Source organism: Amia ocellicauda, chromosome 4 (assembly GCF_036373705.1).
Source record: "Amia ocellicauda isolate fAmiCal2 chromosome 4, fAmiCal2.hap1, whole genome shotgun sequence".
NCBI lineage: Eukaryota > Metazoa > Chordata > Actinopteri > Amiiformes > Amiidae > Amia > Amia ocellicauda.
The window spans coordinates 53,302,846-53,328,853 of NC_089853.1; the positions used below are offsets into that span (position 1 = coordinate 53,302,846).

At 38.8% G+C, this 26,008-nt stretch overlaps 1 protein-coding gene across 1 annotated transcript in view; it reads left to right on the forward strand.

Annotated features, from left to right (window-relative positions):
• The window catches only part of tshz2 (teashirt zinc finger homeobox 2), a 71,275-nt gene extending 45,590 nt beyond the window's left edge, over window positions 1-25,685 (forward strand). Inside the window, exon 2 of the mRNA XM_066702753.1 lies at window positions 21,812-25,685. Within this exon, the coding sequence (XP_066558850.1) occupies window positions 21,812-24,870 (3,059 nt within the window). The 3' untranslated portion in view covers window positions 24,871-25,685. The remainder of the gene's footprint in view (window positions 1-21,811) is intronic.
• The last annotated feature ends 323 nt before the right edge of the window (window positions 25,686-26,008 follow it).

Here is a 26,008-nt window from a genome sequence, read left to right on the forward strand (position 1 = left end):
ACACATGTAGCGTGGAACAAAACACACAAGACACCTGCATAGTTTGACCAAGGAGCCCTCACTTTAGTCTAATGAAAACTGCAGCCAAAAGTATGACAGAAGCTTTTTAATGTTTATTTGATAAGCAGCTGGGCATTACACCCTGATTTCGTCATGTGTTTGCCCAGCAGTCTGCCAATGCCTCCGGTTTGTTAACCTGCACCAGTCATTAAAAGTTCATGTTTCAGACATCTCTGGAATATCTTCTGCTTGGCAGAACAGCGGCTTTACCTGGCCGTCTTCCTCATCTAAAACAAATGGAGCCGACACACTCTGCTCAACGCTAACTGAAAACACTCTGCTGAGTAATATTAATTGAATACTGCTGATGTCTGACAAATGCGTGTAAACCTCTCTTGTATTTCTTCCTTCCTTCCTTCCTCCCTCCCTCTCTCTCTCACACATTTACTCTTCACATCTTTAATCAAGTTGCTGGGTAGCAGCATGATCACAATAATAACCCTAATCCTATTTAAAAAAAAAAAAAATGAAATTATGACTACCATTCTACTGGAGGGTCTAATGCTAAGTGAATCTTGGTTCACCTGAAATCTTCTGCCATCACAAATAAAACTTCACCCTTATTCAAAATCAGCCTGCAGGATAAAGTAACCAGATAAGGTTGTTCGTGTGAACTACATTTTGTGCTCGTTTTTTTTTTAATTTTTTATTTGTGCATTTATTTTCAGCGGCATCATCCTGTTCTCATGAAGCACGGATCTGACAATTCCGCAGCAGAATCAGAATCATTACTCCTTCTCTTTCCTGTTCCTGCACCGATACCATGCCGTTTCTGGCTGAGCCGTTATGAGGACTACTGCCTGAATTGATATTTTCCCCATTTCCCTGCTAATGACTTTCCTGGAAATATAACAAATAGTGCCGCATGTACGACACACAAGACAGATGTTTGGGATTACTCTCACCTCATTGCTTTATTATGCACACTTAAAGGAGCTCTGCGTTCGAGCAGCTGATGTCTGTGCTCATGCTCCATTTACAAAGAGCTGTCCTTATTTAAATACTGCTTTGTTTTTAAAGGCTGCCTTCAATGCCTGGCGTGCCATCTCTTATATTTCATGCCACATTTGCAGGCTTCATGGTTCAAACAGAGGCCTAGTTTTTGGTACGATGTTATGAAACGTCTAAATGAGCACACCAACATGATTCTATGAACAGAAACAATACTTTATGTTTAGCGCACAGTGGCAGTTGTTGGTTTATCCAAATGCCATAAGGATTACGGTCAATTAATGTGATTTGACCCTTGCATGTGTAAACTAAAAGTAGGCTTCTATTTACTAAGGATATCTTGCCACCCTCCAGAAATACAAACATTGAATGCATGGAAATATTTGTTTCTTGTGAAACTAGGGAAAGAAGTGGTAAGATTTTGATAATTTAGCAGTTTTGAAAATGTAAAAATAAAAAAGGTCAGATACAGTCACTGCTCTGTATTGTCTGCAACCCCAATCGGTGAGGTTTAATCTGAGGTAACTCATTTTGTGAACAGGACGTATTTATGTATTTATTTTTAAAGAAAGACAATAGCAACTTCAAAGCAAGCTGCAAACCTTTATGATTGTAGAAAAGTTGGAACAGTCTCTAGTTTGTAACTCACTGCTGTAGAATGGTAGACTGTGATGGTTTCATACCCTCTGGAAACATGCATCTTCAGTGTTTTTCTGTCAGCTTCCTTCTTTTTTACTCATTGGACTTTCAGAAGTGTCCAGTAGACAAAAGCTTTGACACGCTCAGTGTAGGGTTTAGGGTTTTGATAACTCCCTAAAATGTTCTGGCAGTCCTCCATTAGGTAGGCCTAGATAAGTGCTTATGAGAGGCTGTGAAAAGCAACATATTCTATGGTAAGTGTGTGTAAATGTGTAAATGTGGAAGGCCTATAACAATCTGTAGAAGACACTGGGAATGTCTTGAGACACTGAGGCTTGTTTACATTCTTCGAAGTTTGCTTAGCTTCCAGGAGCTGAAATTTGAAGGATGGTGCTTTCATTATATATAATCCCCCGAGGTATTACGTGTGTTTAAAAATAACATTAAAACAAATAAATTAAAAACAAGCCATTAAAGGCTTTATCAAGTTTGATGAAAGAGGACAGTTTTCTATTTGGTGGGGGGGGGGAATTAAGTTAAGAGTTTGCAAGCCTTCCTAAATCTACCTCCCTCTGTAATGCTATGAATCTTTAAATACAGGTGTGGAGGTTTAAACACAGTATCACTGGGGTATAACAAGCTGTATGTCTTGCCTATATGATAAATCTAGATCTGGCATCATCTGTGTTGAGCTTGCATCTAATCTGCCCCTTTAAGGTGCACTTATAAAAAAAATAAAAAGTTGTGGGCACAGGTTGGGATGCTGCCTCTTTAATTACCATTGATATATCCGTGGCGGGGAGCAGTAAGCGAGAGGAGCCACTGCTCACTTTTTAATTAAGGCTCTGTAGTGTAACTCGTCAATGTACATTATTGGAAGAATGAATGTCAATGCCATTGCTTTTTCTTCCTCTCCTTTATCTCTGTCAATGATTCAAAGACATGATTTATGGTTTGTCTCCGTCTTTCAGGATCATCCATCAAGCGCCCGTTTCACTGCTGAGCCGTGCGTTGTAAATCATCCTGAAAGCCTGTCACTCATTTTCATTAACTGTTCAGCTCCTGGGCCTGGCCTGCCTCCTCAGACCTCTTTTGTGGCAGCTCTCTGTGCCATGTAGGCCACGCTGCACCCCTCCGCTCAACACCCTGGCTGTGTTTAATTACAGCACCCTTTCTTCTGGAATAAGAGTCTGCAGGCCAGACTCTCAATAGGTGCTTTTCTGTTCTCTGTAGACGGCTCTGCAGCATCATACATGTCCTGTCTTAAGTTTTTAGAGCTCACGTTTTCTTAAAGAAAGGGAATCTAGGGGAAAAATTATGTGGGGGCTCTTTTTCCTGTGACAAATTTGAGCTGATCTTTCAGGTTAAAGTTTTATAGAGAGGCATAGATCGGCAGATAGAGATGGATAGATTTTAAAATACACTATCAATCAAATTGAATAATCATATTAACATCTTGTACATTTTACACAAATCCACACAACCCAAACCAAACAAAAAAAACAGCCCTGCCAGCCCCCATCTTCCGCACAACAATAACACCAGCTAAACCTCAGAATACAAAAAACAGTTTCAGATTGATACATAGATAGATAGATGGAAGGACACACAAAGAAAATGTTTCAGATATCTGATAATTATAATTCGTAACTTTAAGACCATAAAATACAAAGCTAATGGCTACCAAAAATGCCATCTGCTATTTTTTATTTGGCGGTACAGAAACTGAGGCATGTTGCAATCACATATTGCCTCCTGCTGCTTTACATTTATGGGAGGACAACTGCAAAATAGACGCAAAGTAATAATGTGCAAAGTCATGATGATGTGTAAAAAGAGTACGAGTGCCATGTTCTCTGCACTTTCTCTCATCAGATTGCGTGGCATGGGAAGTGACTGCCTTTGAGTGCGTCAAACCGACTGGAGGGAATTGATAGCTAGAAGAAAAGCTTTCTTTGTTCATCAGTGAAATTGATAAATAAAAAACAACATTCTTGACAAAGAACAGGGATGTTTTGCATTATGTACAGTGGATAGGAAAATGAAAAACATTTTTTTATAGTTTGTTTTATATATATATATAGTTATTTACTCCTCCATAGAAGTTCACAATATCTGGGGCTGTATACATTAGACAAACATCTCTATTCTAACAGAAGACAAGGTAGGTATTCAAATATACTCCTCCAGTATAAGCTATTCTTCTCAAAAACATGTTTTTAATCATCTCAATATGATCATTACTCTATATATAATTAAAGAAAAAAAACACTTCAAATTCGAAAGGATAATACATTTTGTTCACACGGTGATAGGGAAGTTGTGGAGACTATTTAACAAAGACCAGGCAGGACAGAATTAAAATGAGTTAACATCATGCACAGTATTCATAGAAAAACTGCAAAATCATACTGTTTGTTGTTGTTCTATCCACACTCATGTACCACTAAAATCCTATTTATATTCAGGTTAGTTCAGCATAACACCTGACACCCTCACTTCTGTAATAAACTCATATTTTGCACTTGGGGTCATGTCCCCTTAAACAATGATAGTCAGATATTAGCCCCAGGACATGAATCCAGTTTGTGAGAAGCTACGGAATCTAAGAGATAGCTTCTCCAGAATCAGTGCAAATAAACTATACAACACAACTTAAACCACCCCTTTAGAATCTAACAGTACTTACAAAGGTGCATCTTTAGTCCACTGCATACATTCATATCTGAAAAAGGCCCAGCCAGTTTACGCTAGAATCAGCCAGTGCTGCGTGCTGAGCTAAAACAGATTTATTGGAGTAGACTTTGTCGATTCTTCCTGTTACTTCAAGAACTTGTGTTTGGAAACGGTTTGTTCCTGCAGTCACTGGAAGTTTTTTTTTATTATTTATTATTGTATTGTATTGTATTTTAATGAATATCTGATATTGACTATGAAAAACAAAATATCCACAAACCGTAGAAAGTCTCTATTGGGGAGGGAGTTTCACTCGTTCAGTGCCAACACATATCACAATTTGGGCACCAATTGTTTTCAAAACTGGCTGTCAAACTGACAATACACACTATGCGGATCTATAAGAAGTTTAAGCCTTCCAGAAACAGCGGGTTCTAATCATTTTTTTAGGAGACGTTTGACAACAGCACCCGACAAATTTGCCATTAAAATTAAATTGAATGGGGGAGCTGAGCGTTTCAGACATTTTTCTTCTTTCTTTCTTCTAGCGCTGTAGGTTGGCAGGACTGCTTTCTCTTTATGCTGCCATGAAACAGCCTTTGGTCCCACGGAATCTGACAGTAGCACACTTCTCCTGCAAATTTACTGTGTAGCCTCATTGTATTTAATGAAGGGAAAAAGTGGCAATCTACTATTAATGAACTCGGAATATAAAAAAATGCCTCCTTTGCTGAAAACTGTGCACAAAACTGCTTGTATAAGGAAAGTGGAGGCTGGAGGAGATCCAGAAAATAATCAAAGATCTATAGAGAGAGAGAGACAGTGAGATGCAGATTGTTTTAATAGAACACACAGTCCCCTTCTATTAGATTCATCAGGCGCTGACCTTGATAAAAGTCTATTGTGACAGATGTGACTGAAAATGTGGTGAAAGAGCCATAAAGCATGGGAATGAATGGGTAAATCATGGTACAAGTACAGCACAGTACAACTATATGTATTTTAAGAGTTCTGTGAGTAAATCTCTACATTCAGTACATTGATCTTAAACCAGAAGTTCAATTTTACTGTAATTTCCTATCCACTCCATTGCTGGACGTTTTTCAGTTTGGTTCCTTTATTTCTTAATTAAATTAATCAATTGTCGGTTCAATTAATCTGTGGTTAGTACAAAGACTTGCAATGGGAGTTAATCTCATACAAATACATACATTAAGTTTAGGTTTATGAGCACTTTTTAACAAGCTGTTTTCATTGTTTTATATTGTTTCTTCACAGGATTGAATTGAATAAAGTCTGTTTATAGGGGAATTGGCCGGTCCCCATCCCCCGGCTTTATTTTGGACTTATTTTGCTTATCATCTCCTTTATTCATCCCTGGTCAGGTCTCAGGTTGTGGCATTAAATTCTGCTCATATCAGGAGTTTAATGCAGAAAAATATGTCACTGGTTTTGTTGTTTTTTTCATCGTCATATTACTGTAAGTGTTTGTTTCCAGGAAGCGTTGAAGCCCTTAACTTGACATCCAAACAAGAGTCATACATTCTGCAAGAACTTTAGAAACACGACTGGTAGTTAGCAAACAAACAAGCAGAGGGGTTTTGTTAAGGATGGAGATTTAGACTTTGACAGCATGTCACGTCATCTGCATTAGCCACTGAAGTCTGACAGACATCTGGTGCAAAACTAGAGCATTGTTGTAGCGCAATTCCAGATTCAGGCACTGGCCTTATTTATTTATTAGTCTATTTATTGTGATGCCTGCCAAATGTGCTTTTGTGGGGTTTTAAGCCCAAAGTGTTTCCGTTGGATTTAAATTGGGAATTCCAGCTGGACCAAAACAGACCAAGTATTAAAATAAGGAGCAATTTCCCAGGAAAATGTCTGCCTCCATTTTTTTTGGTCTGAAATGTCTCAACCGCTACACAAGTACAGAGGATTTATTTTGAAAGAAGGTAAAATTGCAGAGCCAGGCTTGTTTTTAATGGTTCATTCTGCACGTTGTTAAAATAAGGAAATAAACAGCTGTAGTAAACTCAACTGCAAGCCCCGTAATGCTGCATGAACTTGTCTTGGAGAAGTGCGAACAAAGCCGCTATCTGTAGAAGCAGTGGTCCTTTAGCTCTAGCCCCGGTTTCCCTTGCCACGCTAACATTCCTGAGTGACATTCAATCAGGGAAATTTGAACTGAAGCAAGATGTTCTTTTATTAGTATGCCTCGTTTGCTTGACTGGTCAGCTCCAATATGTAATGCAGGGTGAGTGGCATACAGTAAGATGATGGGTTCTCCTCTGATAAGGTTGAATGTGGGGTAAACTGCTATTCTGCAGAAACTAACTATCAGACCTTATCATGCTGCACTGGAGAGCCATGTCACCAGCCTTGCAAAAACAAAGATGAATTGACACGGACTTTAGCAGGAAGCACGTTCAGAGGATTTTCGCATAGTGCGGGTTTGTGGGTTATATACGTACAGGGTCGGTCAATACCCATTAAATAAGTACAGTAATTTCAAATAAATCAAACCAAATCTAGGGAGCTCTACTGCAGCACCAGAAAAGAACATTTCACTAAAATATCTAGAGAAACCTAGGAGTTTTTCCACAGAAATTCAGAGGAGACAAGCAGCCATGTCTCTATGGTCAAACAAAAAGGTTTCTCAACCACCCTTGGGTATTATTTTTAATTTTGTATTACTTAAGTTTGTGCCCAGGTATTGTTGGGAAAGGTACCATTTCCACTACCACTGTCTCTGCGCAGTTTAGAGACAGAATAATGTAACCTAAAGTGACACTTTGTATTGTGACAGTTAACAGATACACTGGGTCACTTTCATAGTACTTGCGTCACAATTTCTGCAAATAGAGCTGCTACTTTTAGCTATGTATAAACTATCACACTTGTGCTGAAAAACTTTAGGTTGATATTGCAACTATTTTATGTGTTTTTTATTTTTCCAACTTGAAAAACAGTTCAGGCAATATTGCCATCTGAGAAAAATGAATTTTTGAACGTAATCTATGGATTTTATGACAAAGTTATGGATACAACATGTAGTCAAGTATGTAAGACTATAGAGGAACATTCAAATTGTAGTGTGTACCTGCAATAAACTACATTTCTCACTGCAATAAACTACATTTCTCATCTCTGACAGTTAAGACTGTACTCATTACAGCACACACACACACACACACACACACACACACACACACACACACACACACACACACACACACACACATGTTGAATGTTTTCCTGCTGGGGAATTGCAAGCCCCAGGCAAAATTTTGTTTTGTTCAGTTTGCAATGAAACACTTGACCATTTTCACAGGGAGTGCTTGCATGGAGACATTACACAAGAAAGAGGGAAGGGCTAAGATGTGATCTGAAATCCATGTTTCTATTAGATGAGAGCAGACTCTGTTCTCAACAGATCTGATAATCCTGCAGTGCGTTTTGTGTACTGTTTGCCGACACATTTGTTGAAAGCTAGGGGTGAAAGGTTTGGTGCAGAATCCTTCGAATACTTCGCCAGGCAATCCACATTTTGTGAAGATCCCACACTGGGAAGTTTGTCCCTTTTCAATATTATTTAATTCATCCCCATGGCAATTATCATTTTTTTCCATCTTGGATTTACTACTGTAGTGTATTTTGTAAACAGTATACAGTAGTTAATCTTTACTATGTACAAAGTTATATATTCTACTATTATGTATTTATATTTATCTTATACAATATCTTCACAATTTCTGGAAAACAAACTGACCACATGTCACTACTCCAGGCCTATACGTGATCGTCTGATCCTGTACGTTTGTGAAATCAGTTTTTCACAATACACACTGCTGGCTGCAAGTACAACTTGCCTGGGTACATAGCGTTTGAGTTTTCTGTGACTTTACATCCTTCATAGACAACCTTGTCCCAGTTCAATTTGCATCACATTGAAATAGAAACATCTGATAATCACATTCCTTTTTTAACAATGATGACTCAGCAGATTTCCTTCAGCAATCCTTCAGGCATTAACAGAAGCCCCAGATTTTTGATACTCTTATTGTTTTATGTTGTTCCAACCAAAAGTATCTTTCCCCAAAACCTACTATATACAAGGTAATGTATAGTATATGATATATATAGTATGTTATTAAAAGATTAGTTATTCCTATCATTTTTCAGAGATTGTAAAACAGACGATTTTGTCAATCCCTTTAAACAATAAACACATAATAAAATACAACAAAAGACTATCTTTCAGTTTCAAGTTATAAAGTATTCAGTCTGATATTCCCAAGGGGCAAAATAAGACCTTGGTTGCACAGACATTTTTAAAACCTCATTTGGGTCTTTTAATAAACCAACTTTCAAATGCTTTAAAATATGCTCAGCATCCACTATACTCTGCACCTCCTGCAAAATATAAATATAAAGTTACTTCAATCAGATTTTTTTTTTTAAATCAATATACAACTAAATTCTTATCCTTCTTAGAGGAAGCTGAACAATTAAAAAAACGGAAGCTAAAGGCTCAAAAAGCTCAACAATATTTTGGTAACATAGCCTGCTCTAATTCCATCAGTGAGTAAGAAATTATACTCCTCTCTGCAATACACATCTTTAATTTGCCAGAATTGGTAATGAATGAGTGGGAGGTGGGGGTTGACAGTAGAAATAATTTTGAAGTGGGTGCATGGCACAAAAACTGAAATGAAAAGAAGTTTCATACCAAGTAATATAATTCTGAGAATCTTAATTCTGCTCCGAGAGGTTGGTTAAATATTCTAGTTCCTGTAGGATGTCTGTTGAAGTGCAAATGTTTGCAGGCATACCTTACACTGAGTGATCAGAGTGCAAGGTAAAACTGCAGAATGAAGACGTTGATAATGCTAGTAATTGTATATATGGTGCACATTTCTTTTCTTTTCTTTTTTTTAAGAGCTTTGTATTTGCAGCACTGTAATTGAATATTGTTAAAATGTGCAAGGAGACCCCCAAGGGATGCCCCTGCAGGAAATCTAAAGCCAGGCTACACACGAGACCAGGCAGCGTGTAAGCGAAGGTCTCGAAACAACATTTTCAAAGTGATGACTTAGGAGCTTGAGTACAGATTGCAAGCCTTTCTTGCTGTTCAGTTCCTATTAGGTTTTTGCATGAGTGATGTGTCTCAGAGCAGAAGCTTCTAGCAGGCATCAAAAAAAGAGCAGCATTGTTCCGTGACATCATGAAATCTACTACTGGCGCTTGGCAAAGCACAGCGCTGGGGAAAACGAGAGGAGCGAGATTCACAACAACATAAATCATTAAAGGTTTGGGGGGACGTTGAGTGCCTGATTTTTAAGTTAATAGATCCAAATTAGATGGTGTAGAGACCAGTGCTGGAAAATGGCAATAGAAAATATCCTGAAGCCCAGAAGCATTGTCGGCCCATATTTGCTTTAACACAAGCTGCTGTAATAGTTTAAGTATGATAAAACACAGTATTTGTGGAGGGGGGTGTTATAAATTATCTGCCAATATTAGTCTATTTAATTGGATGTGTAGACTGCTTTATCGTCTACATTATTGGTTACACCAATGTTGTCCTCTTAAACAAAACAAAATATTTTAGACTCTGGCAGGTAATTCATGCTGTCCAAAATACAACACTTTAAAGTGATTTCATACAGGATTTGTTATTAGAATCAGATTTATTCAGTTCATCACCTCCATCTTTCCTCTTCTAATAGGAGAGTGATGATTAAATAACTGTTGACCAGGAGACAAAAATGTCCGTCTTACACTATCAAAATGCTACAAGCAGAACATTGTGTATACATGCAAGAATTAGTACACGGCTGCAGTGTTTTCCATGTTAGCACCTATGAACTAATAACTATAAGTTTCTTAAATAAGTTTTAAGATTATGCCACACATTTTCAACCTCAATACCTACATGTATTTCACAGACTTCAATTCAGATTCTGTACTATATGCCCACATACATAACCGTGCACAACAACAACTGCAATTCTTGCATCGGACACGGGTTACGATCTCACACTGATGTTATCAGTGTGAACCCTGGCACTCCATAGAACTGATTTCTGTTTTTCTAATTTCTCAGAAACAGCTTGTCCGATTTCCAGAAAACGACTTGGGTTTACCAGATATGTGCATCATGTATGACGATAATGTGAACATGGACAATACGTGTGCATTGTGTTAATCAAAGGGAGTTCATTAAGCAGCCTGTTTGTTGCAATTCCTCACTGTGTCTGTGACCACATCTGAATAGTACGATGGCCGTGTGGAACAAGTGGGCAAGCCAACGCTCAATTAGATACAAAAAAGTAACTGAGAACTGTTTTATCCCATTTGTCATGGATACCAATTGAATTTGTTTTTTATTTTGAAATATTCCAGTAGGTTTTCTTACTCGTAACTTACGCAACCTCTATTCACACTTGTATTTATCTTTCGGTGCATATTGGGCCCTTTTTGTTCTTTTTCCCATGGCGACATGTTTCTGTGATTCAATAAAGGATTAATCATAGGTTAGAGGTCTGTGTGAAGAACTGAAGCCAAATTGATGTAATCTTCTGTTATCAAATACTTGAAAGCAGATAAATGGCTTGCAGTATAGAATATGTTAAGGATGGAGCTGAAGTGGTGTAGCTTGACACCTTGTTTGAGATTAAACGACCTCACCTTTGGTGTTGGAGCACATCTAGTGATGAGAGTGTGGAAGGATGTGTTTCTTAAAGATGGCTGAGCTGCTGTCGTGAACTGTTATTCTGTATTTAAGATTATAGTCAGTTTTGTGGATAGATTAATACACTTTGAAGAAAATTCAAAGATACAGAACTGTGGCGTTCAATATATATTTAGTCTCTGCACTGATAAATGGATGTAGAGATAGTGAGACAGATACAGTAATTAGGTAAATTATGAGTGTCTGCATGCAAAGTATGTATACCACTGGTTTTAACAGTTTCAGTATACCACACAACACAGGGGAAATGTTTTATATGAGTTCACAGCAGACTTGGAACATTTTATAAACATTTTATAAGGGCCTAAAGAAAAGGGCCTATTGATGTCATAAAATATTGCCTTTGAAATCAGATGTGTACATGCCTGTAGTAATGACAAAGCCTGAGGAAGTACCCTCCCTTATACCATCACTGCCCTGTACATTTTGTTTACTAATTTTTAGGCAAATACAGAGATTCTAACTTCCAGCTGCAGAGAACTGTAATAACAATTTTATTGCATCCTTCCATCATTCATGGCAATTGATACCAGGTGATGCTAAATTCGGTTTGCTCCAGTGTGTCTTTTTTACCAGTGGGAGAATGAGCAGTCACTGTGTAATTCACTGTAACATTTAAGGGGTTATATTATTTGCTTTATGGGCAGATGAATGTGCCTCAGTTACTACTAGAGATTGAGTTCTGAAGGAATAGTTTGGTGTTTATTTCTGTAGAATTGCATCTCAGTCCATTAAGAAGAGCCAGTCCCAAGTCACCAAAAGTATTTTTGTTTTAAGTCCTACAAGCACTAGCACATCAATTGAAAAGTTAATGACAGTTTAGTCTCTGCTTTTGTTATCGAAACCCATTATCAATAGACCGGATAAAAGGGAGGTGAAGAACACACTAGGCAACTTCTAAAGGCAAATGGCTGGCTTGTGATGTCAACGGAGTATGTGATCGGGGAGGCCTTGAACTTAAAACCCCCCCTGATTAAAAAAAAAAAAAGGTAAGGGGCACTGAGATATTCAAGGAGTTGTTTTGTCTACATTGCAGAGACTGTGACTTGACAATGAGGCACTGCATTAACGAGTGTTGAAGCAAAATGCAATTCCTGCTTGAAAATACTGCCTGACTACACTTCTCATCTCCCGATTACTTTGTATTTATGTGTAAAAGCGAAATCAAGCTCAATCTAGGGGAATATTTGATTAAAATCTAGAATATTTCACATGTGAGTATAAAGGGAAGGCATTTTCTGCATGAATTGGTCCTGTTTAGTGAAGTAAGTAATGTGCTTTTAGTAACATCCCCTTTCATGCATAAAACTGACAGCAGCCCCGGAATTGCTAAATGTTATATTAGGCATAGATGTGAAATTTAAATGAATCTCAAAATGAATCCTTTAAAAAAAACACAAAAACAAATGCTGATTAAATATTGTGTACTGTTCCTACCCACCCACACTGACTGACACAGAGGTCATTTGACCCATGGAGTGTAGGTTTATTTCTGGCTTTAAAAGGAAAAAGAAAAGACAAAAAGGAAAGAAATGGGTGACGTGACCAAATAAACAGCTGGGGGGCGGGGGGGTGACAACTCTCCAGACTTATAATTGAACCTCTTCAGAAGTGTGTATAATTTCTGTTTGAAGTACAACAAGCCAATTAAAGACTTCGGAAAAAAAAAAAGACTGGAGAACAAAATTAGATCTCTGTAGACTATTAAGGCCTCTGAATGTGGAACAAGGGTTGAGATTCCCTAATGTCCATTAGCCTGTGGCAAATGCGGCATTAATTGGACTATTACGGCTTATTTTTAGCTGCAGACAGCATCCCCAACTTCAGGATCCCTTTCTCCTTAACTTGACAGGAAACTACAAAGGGAAGTGTTTACAAAGCTTTTAGATGCCTGGGGCTCATTATTGGCGCGCAGTATTTAAAGTATCTAATTAAGCATTTAAAGTCGAGATCTCAGTGGAGTCTCTTCTGGATTTCTGACGATACCTTCAGCCTGATCTCTTTAATAGCTCGCATCTCAATTCCAAAGCCATTGCGAATATGCAACCTCGAGTGCCACGTGGTTTGCTGCGCTGATCATGTGGTTGTGGCACCGGGATCGATTTAGAAAACCTACACGATTTCAAGCACTATGGTCTTTTTCTCTTGTATTGCAGAAACAGACTGTACAGAAAAGCACCTATTGTGTAGCCCATTATATGTCTGTGGGCACATTTATTAAAGTGTTGCAGCAGTTTAACTTGTATTTTGTCTTGTTTCCCCTTGTAAAGTAAAGATTATGTAAATAAAATCAAGCGCCTCGAAGGAGAAAATGCAGAACTCAGAGGGGGTGGGGGAGATTAAATGTTAACCGAGCTCTGGATTTGAGTCTGTTTGTGCACAGTTTCACAGCTAAAAATCCTGATGTACTGAGCCTTAAATATTTCTGCATAGTGTTGAACGGTTGGCTTTTACCTTAGCAAGGAGGCCGTACTTGCTCCCGCAGTTGTTTTCATTGGCTATTGACCACATGTTTCCAATAAAAAAGCCAAACAGCATTAAAATGTTGATATTCAAGATATCGATCTGAGCAAAACTAAAAAGGCTTCTCAATTCAATATTAAATCAACATTACATCATTACAGAAGCATACACATGCCAGTTTTTGCCAGGCAGTTTAATTTCCAAGGCAGTTTTGCCTCTGACACAGTTCCCATAGCAGAATCACAGAGAGGAATACAGTGATCAGAAGAGCCCCACTGGCAGGGTGTTGCACAGACAGGAAGCTGTAGGTAGCTGCAGTGGTCATCCATCACAGATCTCGGGGAGGGACTGATTCAATACAGCACTGTATGGCTCTCCAGAAACGCTTTGAGGACACAATCAGCCAATAATACAGGGACTGGCTTACTGTCAGCAAGAGCATCCTGTGATTGGGCCATTTATAGCGTCCTGAAACCTACCACCTAAAAGCTTAGCAGCCACCCACTGCTAGAAGTAGTAGTGTTAAGTAAAACAAGTATGCCTGAATTAGATTTAGGTTCAATTCCAGTTGTGTGATTCTGAAACTGTTTTTGGCAGTTTTTAATATCAGTACAAGCCCAAACAAACAGTAAAAAGGGGAAAAAGCATGCTGTCTGGCTGCTTTCTGAATTCGTGTCCTAATAAGCTTCTGTCAGGTGACACGGATGCAACATGCATCTTAAACAAGGTATAAATCCGGAAGATGAAAATGTCACGGAGCAGGTTCATTTTGTGAAGAGGTTTTGATTGCCATGTGCATGTAATTGATTGTTCCAAGGACAGGAGGAAATCTAGAAATGTCATAACAGTCCTGGTTAGCCTGATTCCATTGCCAGGCAATCAATGGGAAGCAAAAAAGATATTGATTTGTGCACTTGAGAACTGTAGCTTGAGACAACAAGAGAGCGAGAGAAGAGTGGCACAGACCTGTCACTGGCACCTATGAATTTTCCCATCTCTGAGACAGATAGAGTTACCTCTTGGATATGCAGAGGCAAGAGAAAATGCAGCTGCTCTCGAACTAACCCCAGGCACCTCTATTTTACATGTCAAATCGATAGCAGGGAAAAAAATGGCAACAAAAAAGAAAACAGAAAAATCTGACTCTTTCTAATATTCACATTGTTGACCTCTCTAACAGCTGGTCGTTACTACTTTTTAAGCTCGAGAGATTAGTTTCCGCTGGAATGAAAATGCAGTCTTCACAGTGTATAAAATGGTACGATTTGAAACTACACGACTAATGACGAAATAACACGATGTAAATAGTCACACCAACAGCTCTTAAATGTATAGGTGATCAAAACAAAGAAGCACAGTGCGACTTCAGCAGGTTTTCTCCAGAGTTTGCATGCAGGCATGTTTTGGAACTGCAGATACAGTTAAAGTTAAAGTTATTTTTAAAGGTATTCATGTCTTTTCCTTTTTATTTCACAACAATACAGAATTTGAATTTCTCTCTCTCTCTTCCCCGCCCCCACCCCCAACAATTGTGCCTGACTGCCCCAAGGGTATCTGTCAACTGACACTTTTACACCCCGCAGAAACTCATCTGAGCATTGTCTTTCTTGAAGATGATTTGAGCCCAGTGGCAATATGACTTTAATTACCTGAAAATACCATAGCAAGGTTTTCAAATTTTGAGACATTCATTAACAGTATATTAATGTGGCAAGGTCTAGGCGCATGCAGGGTATATAATTTGCCCCCCTGCCTGTAGAGGTTTACTATCCTTCTATCTATTCCAGTGAAGGATATACAGCATACAGTATCAGCTAAATGGTGTTTAGAGGAGGTTTTGAAACACTGTTTTGGAGACATGTGATTAAGCAGTTAACCAGTTGCAAATTTACAGACAAAATTAATACTTCTACTACTACTAATCATAATAGTACTGAAACACAGCTACCAAGCATACAAACTTGACTGTAGTGCTACATGCAATCCCTCCAGTGCAGATGTGTGTGCTATTTTGGGGGGTTTCTATGACAGCATGGCAGATGGATACTGGTAGGCCACAGTTGTCTGAATCTACACACCGACCTTTGTATTAGGAGAGAGCAGCTACACCTCCTAAAAGGTGTTTTTTTTGCTACCCTGCTCACGTCCTAACTTTCCATCATTGGGTCAAAGGAATGCCGAATGAAGTGCCAAGTGCAAGGTAGCTGCACTATTGGTTTTGTGATGTACGGAAACTGCCAATTCACATTTTATTAGATCCACATACAGCCTGCGGATACAACTGATTTTCAGTCTCTCTGTTTTGGGCGGCACATACTGGCCCAACTCCCTAGAGGTCAAAGGTGACACTGCTTATTAAAGCGAAGGAAAGGTAGTGATGGTTTCAGCTGGTTGTATCAGGTATGCACGATGTGTGACACGATAAGGTAAAAACCAAAGCCAGTGACAGGATATCAGTTGTAGTATATAAGGTACAAATTGTATTCCCTGTCTTTTTTTTTAATCTCTAAAAACCAGCATATATTTAAGATGCAAAGAAAGTGAAAACTGGAAGCAAGTTAATCAAATACCTCCATGGCAACCATTGCACGATTTATAGGTGTTTTTCTGTTTTTTAAAGAGAATATATTGCATGCATATATATTGGGGCTTTGTGAATTTTCCCCCACTGAGATTATCAAAAGGAGCTAAACTGAGTAATGCATTTGTAAACATGCATTATTGAATATTTGTATGTTCTGAACAGAAAACATAAGATGTGGAAAACAAAATTGGGCCACAAAACATTGTATATTTCTTTATAGAACAAATAATTTAAGAAAGAATTTAGAAAGCATGCTCAGAAAAGCTCGGGATCACTTTGATAAAAACCTGATTTGTAAAAAATTTCCTTGTCATCTACATTTCCCTATTTTTATGTGAAATTCTAGTCCAGATGTGCCAAGAATCAGAGAATCAGAGACTGTTGTAACAGATTAATGTTATAAACACTTCAAGTCGCTGATTTATGATAGACACCCTAGGTTTTCTGACCTTTGCATATCCCTGTCTAAAGATATAAATTTGTAGTGACACAGATTGGAGGCTTTACAAGCTTTTATGACATGCTAAATCTCTGTTTTGGCGTGCCATCCTCCCATTTTGTAAGCCTAGTTAGGTTGAAAGCTGTATGTACCGGACTTTAATAACAAACACAACATTTATTTGTTCAGAAAACCCTGCAGTGTATATTGTGTAACCGGAGGAGGAAGAAGCCGGATTAAAACACACACACACACACACACACACACACACACACACACACACACACTCACAGACACGTGTAACCATTTAAAAAAACCTTTCATCAAGTATCTTGCATCGAACTGCAATTTTTCATTTTTTAGGCTTGATATTTATACAGAAATATGAAGTACATCGGACCACACAAACAGATAACTATTTTTAGCCCACGGACGTCCTCAGCTAAAAATAAAACTGCCACAATACCAATTACCTTTAAATAGTCTAAAGACTTGAGAGTTAGCGCGCCTCAATTTCGGCATTTAAGTTATGGCCATGCCAGCTCAATACTGTATTAAGTTTCCCATTTCACTTTGTATTAAAATTGATCTTGCTGTGCTGCATTTAGCATAAGGTTTCTTCCCTTATTAAGATGTCTCCAAATACATGCATTTGCCTCGTGCTGCACCAAAAGGGCTATATTGTGTGAGCGTGTCATTGTATTTGCATTGTGTTGTAATGCATTGTACTGTATGTTCATCTGCATGTAAGTAGAGTGCCTTACAGGCAGGCTTAAAGTGCCTTCTTCAATTACTGCCACATGCATCTGGTCTTGTACTCAAGATTCATGCTGCTTGGCATAAAATCAAAGCTGGCAAACACAAGTTCTCCATTACAAATACTTTGAGAAGTGTAACTAGTCATGTGGGTATTTGGCATGATCTCTGCCTAGAGGTTAATTGAAGGCTTTGATTTGATTAATTCAGGATACAAGATCCCAGAAGCCAAAGGGCTAAAAGGAGCATTGCTTGCAATTTTTTTATGTAACTTTAAAATAAAAAGGGATGGAAATGTATTTTTAAGTATTTTGAATTTGAATTTTTCAAAGCCAGACAAATTGAAGCAGAAATACCAGTAAAACAGGGCTGACTCAGTTTCAGTCATTTTACTGGGATAATAAGCACCTTCCAAAGCCTTGATGTATAAATGTGCAGTCTATTTTGGACATTTATAGTCTTAAAGGGTAAGGTACTGCGAACACAGCTCTTTTCCAAGTCATACAAACCATTCTGTTTTCCACAACATAAAGTACAAAAACAAAACCTTTCAGTCCCACTTATGAGATTTGTAATTTGACTGTCCTTGCCTTTTTAAGTGGAGTGAATTCCTTTCTCATACTTAAAATAAGTGAAATAAGAGGCAAAGTTTAGGTTTTTTAAGCAAATCTCTTCTTCTTTTCTCCCAAACTACAACTAAGGTCACAGAGATACAGAGGCTACGCCAGTGAAGCTTTTATGCTCAACTCTATTGCCTTTCAGACCCAACTACCCTCTACATTACCTCCTCAGGTGTAAGCAATCACCATCAGTTTCCCTTACCTTGCCCAAAGCAACATGGCTGCCTGAGGCGATTTGTGACAGGTTGAGGGACATTGAAGGCCGTTTCCTGTGACCTTAACTATATCTGCAGCTTGTCAAAACCAAAAATCCCACAATTAATGGAGTAATATATTTTGCGGCTAAAATAAAACATTTAATTGAGGTATAAATATTTATCTGTAATCCGACGTGGCTTGTTTTCCTATCACTGGCTGTTGTTTTAAGTTATCTGTCGTTTACATCCTCAAAAAATATACAGATGATAAAGAAGTAGATGACTGTTATAGTTAGGTCAAAATGATGACTCACTCTTACTAAACAATGAAGCAGGACACAGACAACATCTATCTAATTAACTTTGGGACACCATTTTTAGTTTGGTTAACTAGTTAAATATAATATGTGAGACATATTAACAATAAAGTTAAATAAGCATTTGATAACACAAATTTATAAAGTAACAAAGGTTTTAAATATCATTCTTCTACAACAAGGCTGATATAGATAATTTATTCTTTGAATATATAGGTTCTATACTAACCTTTGAGATTGTTGCATTTGGCTTTTTTCCCACCTCCTTCGAGTTATTTTGACGCAAGGATGCTTGTCACATTATTGTTGGTTTGTGTTCAACGGAAGTCCGTTAAATATTAATGAATGCCAATCCCAATTAATTAATCAAAAGACGTGCCGGCCCGTGTTTGCGCAAGGTAAAGCTTTATTAATACGATCCAATCTATCACCTTGTTACCACAAAGGCTGAAGTCAGCAATTATCGTAAAAATGTAAATGTGACATATGGGTGGACATACATAAGTGTGTACAAGCACCTCCCCCCCCTGAGATATATACCCCTATGGGGGGTTATTATTCATTAGTCTGTCCATGGGAGCAATTTTTACATGGGATTTTCCTTTCATGAATGTATTAAAAATACTGTATTCTCGTATATTATGTAATGTTGTGTTTGTTTTTTACACAAGTGAAGGACTAGGAGACAAAAAGAATAGGATAGCGGTGGGGGTGGGGTACTTTAAATGCACCAGTTTGGTCCAGGTATCTGACAATTTCAAAGTCAATGTTTACAACCTGTCTGGTACGACACAAGCCATCAGATGCACCTTGATGGTGAACTTGTTGCCTCCAGTAACGCACTTCAGCACTGAAGCGCTTCCAAAGACAATAAAACAGCTGGACCTCTGTAGGAGCGAAGCCAGGCGAAAGATGACAATCAATAAAACATGACATGTAGCCAGCAATGCTCTGCAAGTGAAAACCTTATCTGGAGGATGCTGTCTTTCTATATGTATATGCGTCATCAAGTGAGCCCTACTTAGCCCTAATCAGGTTAAAACATTGTCGAATAGCTCTGCTGCACACATGGCAAAATATACGTTCACGTTTTTCTTTTTCAGTTTTTTTCCCCCTGAAACTCTAACGCAGTAATTTGTAATTTGAAGAAAACCTCTCTGTTGTTTTGGTGGAACAAGGTTACCATGCACGCCGCTGCTCTCTGCGCTGCTGCCTCTTATATCCAAGGCAACATGCTCCCTGTGTTTGTTTTAAAACGATGAACCCATTGCTTCTTATTCCATTAGCTGCCAGCCGTTCAGCTCTCGAGTTTCTCCTAAGGTGCTTGTGAAATATTGATAAAATTCTTATTTTGAAGCATTCAAGGCTGTATTTAAGACATCCCACACTGAACAAAGTATGGCTACTGTCTCCACTCTACCCTCTCTTTGGAAAGCAATTCAATAAGTAAATACAATCTATATTAACTAGAATAAATTAATTTCCCAGACACAGCCAGCTGTAATATTTTTATCCATGTATATGTCTATGAATTATGTCTCTGCCTTATACCATTTCTGGTATCTGGTATCTGGTATCTGGTATCTGGTAGCATGAGATCTGAACCCAGTGAAGAAAATGTCCTAACGTGTTTTCTGTGATGTTAGAAAGCCTAAGGAGGACAAATTAGGAGCAAAGGACAAGGAAAGGTCTGACTAAAAGAATATATTTTCCAACTGTTTTACATTATACTAGGTATAAAGTGTTATAATGCTAGTGTTCTAATGCAAGTCAAATCACTTCTAAAGTAAAATATTTTGAGCACAGTAAGAAAACTATTTGCACCAAACCTGTCACGATAATGGGAAGATGATACCTAGATTGTCAATCAAATAATACATTCTTGAATAACTAATTGATTGGTGTAGTACAGTTTCTCTCCTGTGGACTCCCAGGATAAACAGGTGAATCATGAAGAGATAATGCTGTTTATGGCTTTGTCAAGAACAGTATAGCATCATCAATGATTACCTGTAATCGCTTCAAATTGTAGATGATTAACCTCTTTGATCATGAGCTTGGAAAATCTATCAACATTTACCCATTATTGTTAACAATTGCAATTATCAGCTGTACGTAAACATGTCAGAAGTTCAGAAGAGTCCAGACTGAAACAGAAAGGTTCATTCATCTAATTTGATCCAGACTGGAAGTAGATTAAATTAAATAGTGTTAAGAATGATCCAAGTTTTAAATACACTTTTCTGCATTTTGCTGGAAGAACTCAGTTTGGTTACCATCTAAAGTGACACCCTTTTCTTTTTAAACTTTGAGGACCTATAATTTGATCCTGTGAAACAGTAAACTGATCATACTTTATATCTTTTTTTTAAACACAATATATGGATACTCCCCAAACTAACTAACTTAAACACACTGTTTTGTGTCCTCAGCTGAAATATACACTGCTATTTTGTTGTGTGAAATATAAGAAAACAGCCTTTTGGTCACTGGAAGGCTACGAAGATGTTTGTTATCTTAATATTAAGAGATGATCGAAGACACAGATATTATTTATAATATTTATTTTACTGTGCAGGTAAATATGCCATGAATTTTTGAAACTGTCATCTTTAAATGTCTCTAAATTACCTCTGATTTTCTGCTAGTGTCAGGCTGTTTGTAGGGAGCCAGATTTACAATAGGTTTATGTTGTTTATTAATAATGCACCATCAGAAGACTTCAGCTTTTTCAGGGCTGCAGCAGAGACAGTGAATGTATCTGCAGCTGTGATCCAGTTTTTTTGTATTTTATTTTGATTATTGTCGGGATGCCAACATTGAAAATGTACTACTAAATATATTGTCAAACTTACTTTTAAACGTCTTTCTTTTGGTTCAGAAGTACATGCACTTCAGTGTGGGTCATTTGCAATTGTACTTAGCATAACATGAGCAGAATACGTTTGTCTTTCTCACTCCATTTCTAAAACCATGTCTAGATGAAGGAGGGGACTTTTGGCTCAGTGAGTGTCCTGCCGTGAATCAAATGGATTGCAGGATTCTGTCTCATTTACAAGGAGAAGCATTAAGCAAATCGATCTATCGGATGCCTTATGGGCAACCAAGTATGATAGGATTAGCACTGCAGCACAGTGATTTGTTTTAGATTTCAAGAAATTAGGAGATATCTATACATAAAAATATAATTATAAATCTGTACATATCTATTAAAATTTGAATAATTTATATAGACTGTTGCAGAAATTGGTTTGAAATTTCATAACAAATTTAACAGAAGCTTAGAACTGGAAATTGCAAATAAAGTGTTTGGTTTCTTTTCAGCTAATTGATGTTTTCTCCTGTCTTTCAGTGTACGTGCCTGAGGATGACATCAGTCTCAAAGAGCCGACAGCAGGGGAGGAAGAGGAGAATGAAGGTGCGCCAGAGGAAGAGTGCCATGACAAAACCAGCCCAGAGGAGCCAGAGGACAAGGAGGCTGATAATAAAAGCAGCTACAGCTACCAAAACTCTCCAGTCAGCGGCCTCTCCAACCAGGAGGCTGAATTAGAGTCCCGCCTCAGCGATGCCAGTGACAGGCTCTCTGACTTCAAAAGCGTCTCCCCTTCAGAGAGCCAGAAGGACGAAGACAGCCGAAGCTCCAAACTCAAGGATGAGATGCAAAACAGCTTGGAGAAAATGAGAGCCGCTTATGCCAACTTCCTCTCTGATTCCTATTGGACGGGAATTGGTCTGGATCTGAAAGTGGGCAACAACCCTGGCAAGGGCAGTTGCGACAGCACCAATGGAAGCACCAAGAGCGACTTTGACTGGCACCAGGACGCCCTCTCCAAAACTCTCCAGCAAACTCTCTCACCGAAACCTGTTTCCAAGCCCAACCTCTTCAGTTCCGTCCACCTGTACAGGCAAAACAGCAAACCACTGGGGACTGTGTTCACGGGGGCCAGTCGCTTCCGGTGCAGGGAATGCAGTGCGGCCTACGACACTCTCGTGGAACTGACGGTGCACATGAACAAGAGTGGTCATTACCAAGATGACAACCACAGCCGACACAGCAACGCCTCCACTTCCTGCTCCAAGAGCAGGAAAAGGAACTTGCATGATATGGAAGGGAAGGAAGATGCCCAAAAAGTCCTCAAATGCATGTTCTGTGGCCATTCATTCGACTCCCTCCAAGACTTAAGCGTCCACATGATAAAAACTAAGCATTACCAAAAAGTGCCTTTGAAAGAACCCATTCCTGTTATTGCCTCCAAAATAGTCCCTCCAGCAAAGAAGCGGGCTTATGAAGTCCCCAGACCATGCTCCCCAGATTCCACCACCGGCATTCCTGGCTACACTGATTCTCAAAGGGCATCTGGCTTTCAGAATTCCCATAACAATCGCTATGGATATCAGAATGGTGCTAGCTACACCTGGCAGTTTGAGACATGCAAGTCTCAAATTCTCAAGTGCATGGAGTGTGGGAGTTCACACGACACTCTTCAGCAGCTGACCACTCACATGATGGTTACAGGTCACTTTATCAAAGTCACGACATCTGCGTCCAAAAAGGGGAAGCAGTTAGCCCTTGACCCCTTAGCAGTGGAAAAGATGCAGTCATTAACAGAGCCCCCAGCAAGTGAAACTCAGAGTGATGCTGAAGTTTCTAAAGCATCTACAAACAGTGATGCATTAGGAGAGATAGAGTTCCAGAAGGAAAAAGGAGAAGAGTCAACAACAAAGAACAAGGCCACAGAAAAGGACCAGAAAGAAAGCAAACAAGGCACTGAGGATCAAAAGCCAAGTAATGGATCCTTTAAATACCCTTACCTCAGAGAAGAAGACCTTGAACAAGTGTCTGAGGGAGGAGGTGATATACTGAAGTCTTTAGCCAACACAGTGGCCTCCGCTATCAACAAAGCGCAAACTGGTACACCCAGCTGGAGTGCCTATCCCAGCATTCATGCTGCATACCAGCTTTCTGGAGTGATCAAAAACTCCACTCTTCCAGCATCTCAGCCTATTCAGCTGAAGCAGACATTTAACAACAGGCTGAGACCAATCGCCCCTAAAGGGAAGTTTTATCAGTCAGCTGGAGGTATAGAGTCATATTCAGGTCACGTCCACAACATGGACATCAAAAAAGAAAAGAGTAGCCCATCAGATGTCAAGGAAGCTCAAAACGCAAAAGATGACCAAGGTGGACCTGGGGAGAGTGATGGCCAGAATGATTCCTCTCCTTCTTCAAAGCTAGATCTGGACAACAGGAAAGATGCCAGTGATGTGGTCAAGGTGAACGTAACAGATTTCTCAGAAAGAAATAAGAAATCGCCAAGCCCTCCTACCAGCAACGGATGCAACAATACATCAGCTCTTGTCAACGACTCTCCTGAGGTACTCAGTGTCAACCCTCTAAGCGCTCTGCAGTCTGTTTTGAATAATCATTTGGGAAAAGCCAATAAGCCCTCTCACCCAAGACCAGAGGCCACTCTTACAGCAAGTTCTCAAGCCATGTTCTCGAAACTGAGCAGAACCTTGGAGAAACCAGCCTTGGCACTTGTTCCATCCAGAGCCAGCAGTCTTAACAACTCCTTTCTGTTCGAGAATAGCGACCAGCCCATTGACCTGACTAAGTCAAAGAGTAACAAACCAACAGGCTCCTCCCGAGCACAGTCCTGCTCTTCAGTGCCACAGAAACACGCCCTGTCTGACATCGCCGACATGGTCAAGGTTCTTCCAAAAGCCACAACGCCAAAACCCTCAATGCCTTCAAGAATGCCTTCTATAAAACTTGAAACAGACGTGAGACGATTCGAGGATGTGTCAGCAGAGGTGTACTCGGTGCACAAGAGAAAGGGCAGGCAGTCCAACTGGAACCCACAGCATCTCCTCATCTTGCAGGCTCAGTTCGCCTCCAGTCTCTTTCAGACCTCTGAAGGCAAGTACTTGCTGTCAGATCTCGGTCCTCAGGAACGCATGCATATCTCCAAGTTCACAGGACTATCCATGACCACCATTAGCCACTGGCTGGCAAATGTCAAATATCAGCTCCGCAAAACAGGTGGGACCAAATTCTTGAAGAACATGGACACTGGCCATCCAATCTTCTACTGCAACGACTGTGCATCTCAGTTCAGGACACCAGCTGCATTCATCCACCATTTGGAATCCCATCTAGGCTTCCAGATTAAGGACATGAACAGGCTGCCCGTGGAGCAGCAGGCAAAAGTAGAACCAGAACTATCAAAGGCCACAGGGGTGAGGCCGACAGAAGCGCCCCCCATGGAGGAAGATGCAGACTCCAAGTTCAAATGTAAACTGTGCAGTCGGACATTTGCTAGTAACCACGCAGTTAAACTTCACTTAAGTAAAACTCACAGCAAATCACCTGAGAATCATTCACAATATGTTGAAATGGATAGAGAATAGCATTCTCACTAAGTTAAAAAAGTAAACGTTTCTACTACCTGTTTTTCTTTTCTTTACTGTAATTGCTATTATTGCTTTACTATTTCTCAACACAGGTCGGATTTTCCTATCATGTTTCAAGTAGCATTACTTAACACAAGACCACCCCTTTTTTAGAAATTTCTAATAAAAGCCTGATACATATCCACTGGCTGGACTTTCATAAATAAACATTGGTTCAGGGACATGCTACCCAATTTATTATTTTTCTATTTTTTTCTTTCTTTATTGCACCCTTTTTAAACGCATCACCATATATGAAACGTATTACTGCTTGAAACATAATTGCTGATGTTTGCATGCAATAGCATTGGCTACGACTACTATTTATTTGTATGATATGCCAGGTTTTAATTTTATTACTTTTAAGGAAAAAAAAAGGAAAAGATTAATGCATTTATTGTAATTTAAACCCAGTGACCAGACACCTGCATAAATAATCAGATGTTCTAACAGGTAAACTGAGAAACCTGCTGGTACATTTTGAGTTTACGGAAATGTACAGTATATTGCTCTGTAAAATGTTGTGTTGCAATGATAGAACATTAAAATAAAAAAGCACTTTAATTAATGTTTCATCACCAGTTTAGACTTAGATGCTGTACATGATCAAACTGTTTTAGACAGGCTGGAAATAAAGGCGTCCATGATTAATGTAAATACTGTAGAACGAAACTATAGTGTGAGTTTCATGTTTAAAAGAACATACTGAAACAAATGAGACCTGCACCTTTTGTACCGATACAAATAAAGCGTTAACATTTTCTAACAACCTACATTTCTTCTAAACATGTCAATGAGTCATGAAGTATTTCACTAAGAGTACTCTTGTTGGTCTTATAACTTTTACTTTACAAAAACACTGTAACATGGATAAACAGTCCATGTACCATTCAAATTGAGTGGTTTGTGACTTGTATGACATGCCCAGGATTTCCACCAAAAAAAATTATATATATATATATATATATATATATTATAATTATATTATAATATTATAATTATAATCAAAAGTGTACAAGAGTGGATAAGAGAAGAAGATATACATTTGCTCACCTGATATAATATAACTTGCTCAAGAGGATTAGAAAGGAACAAA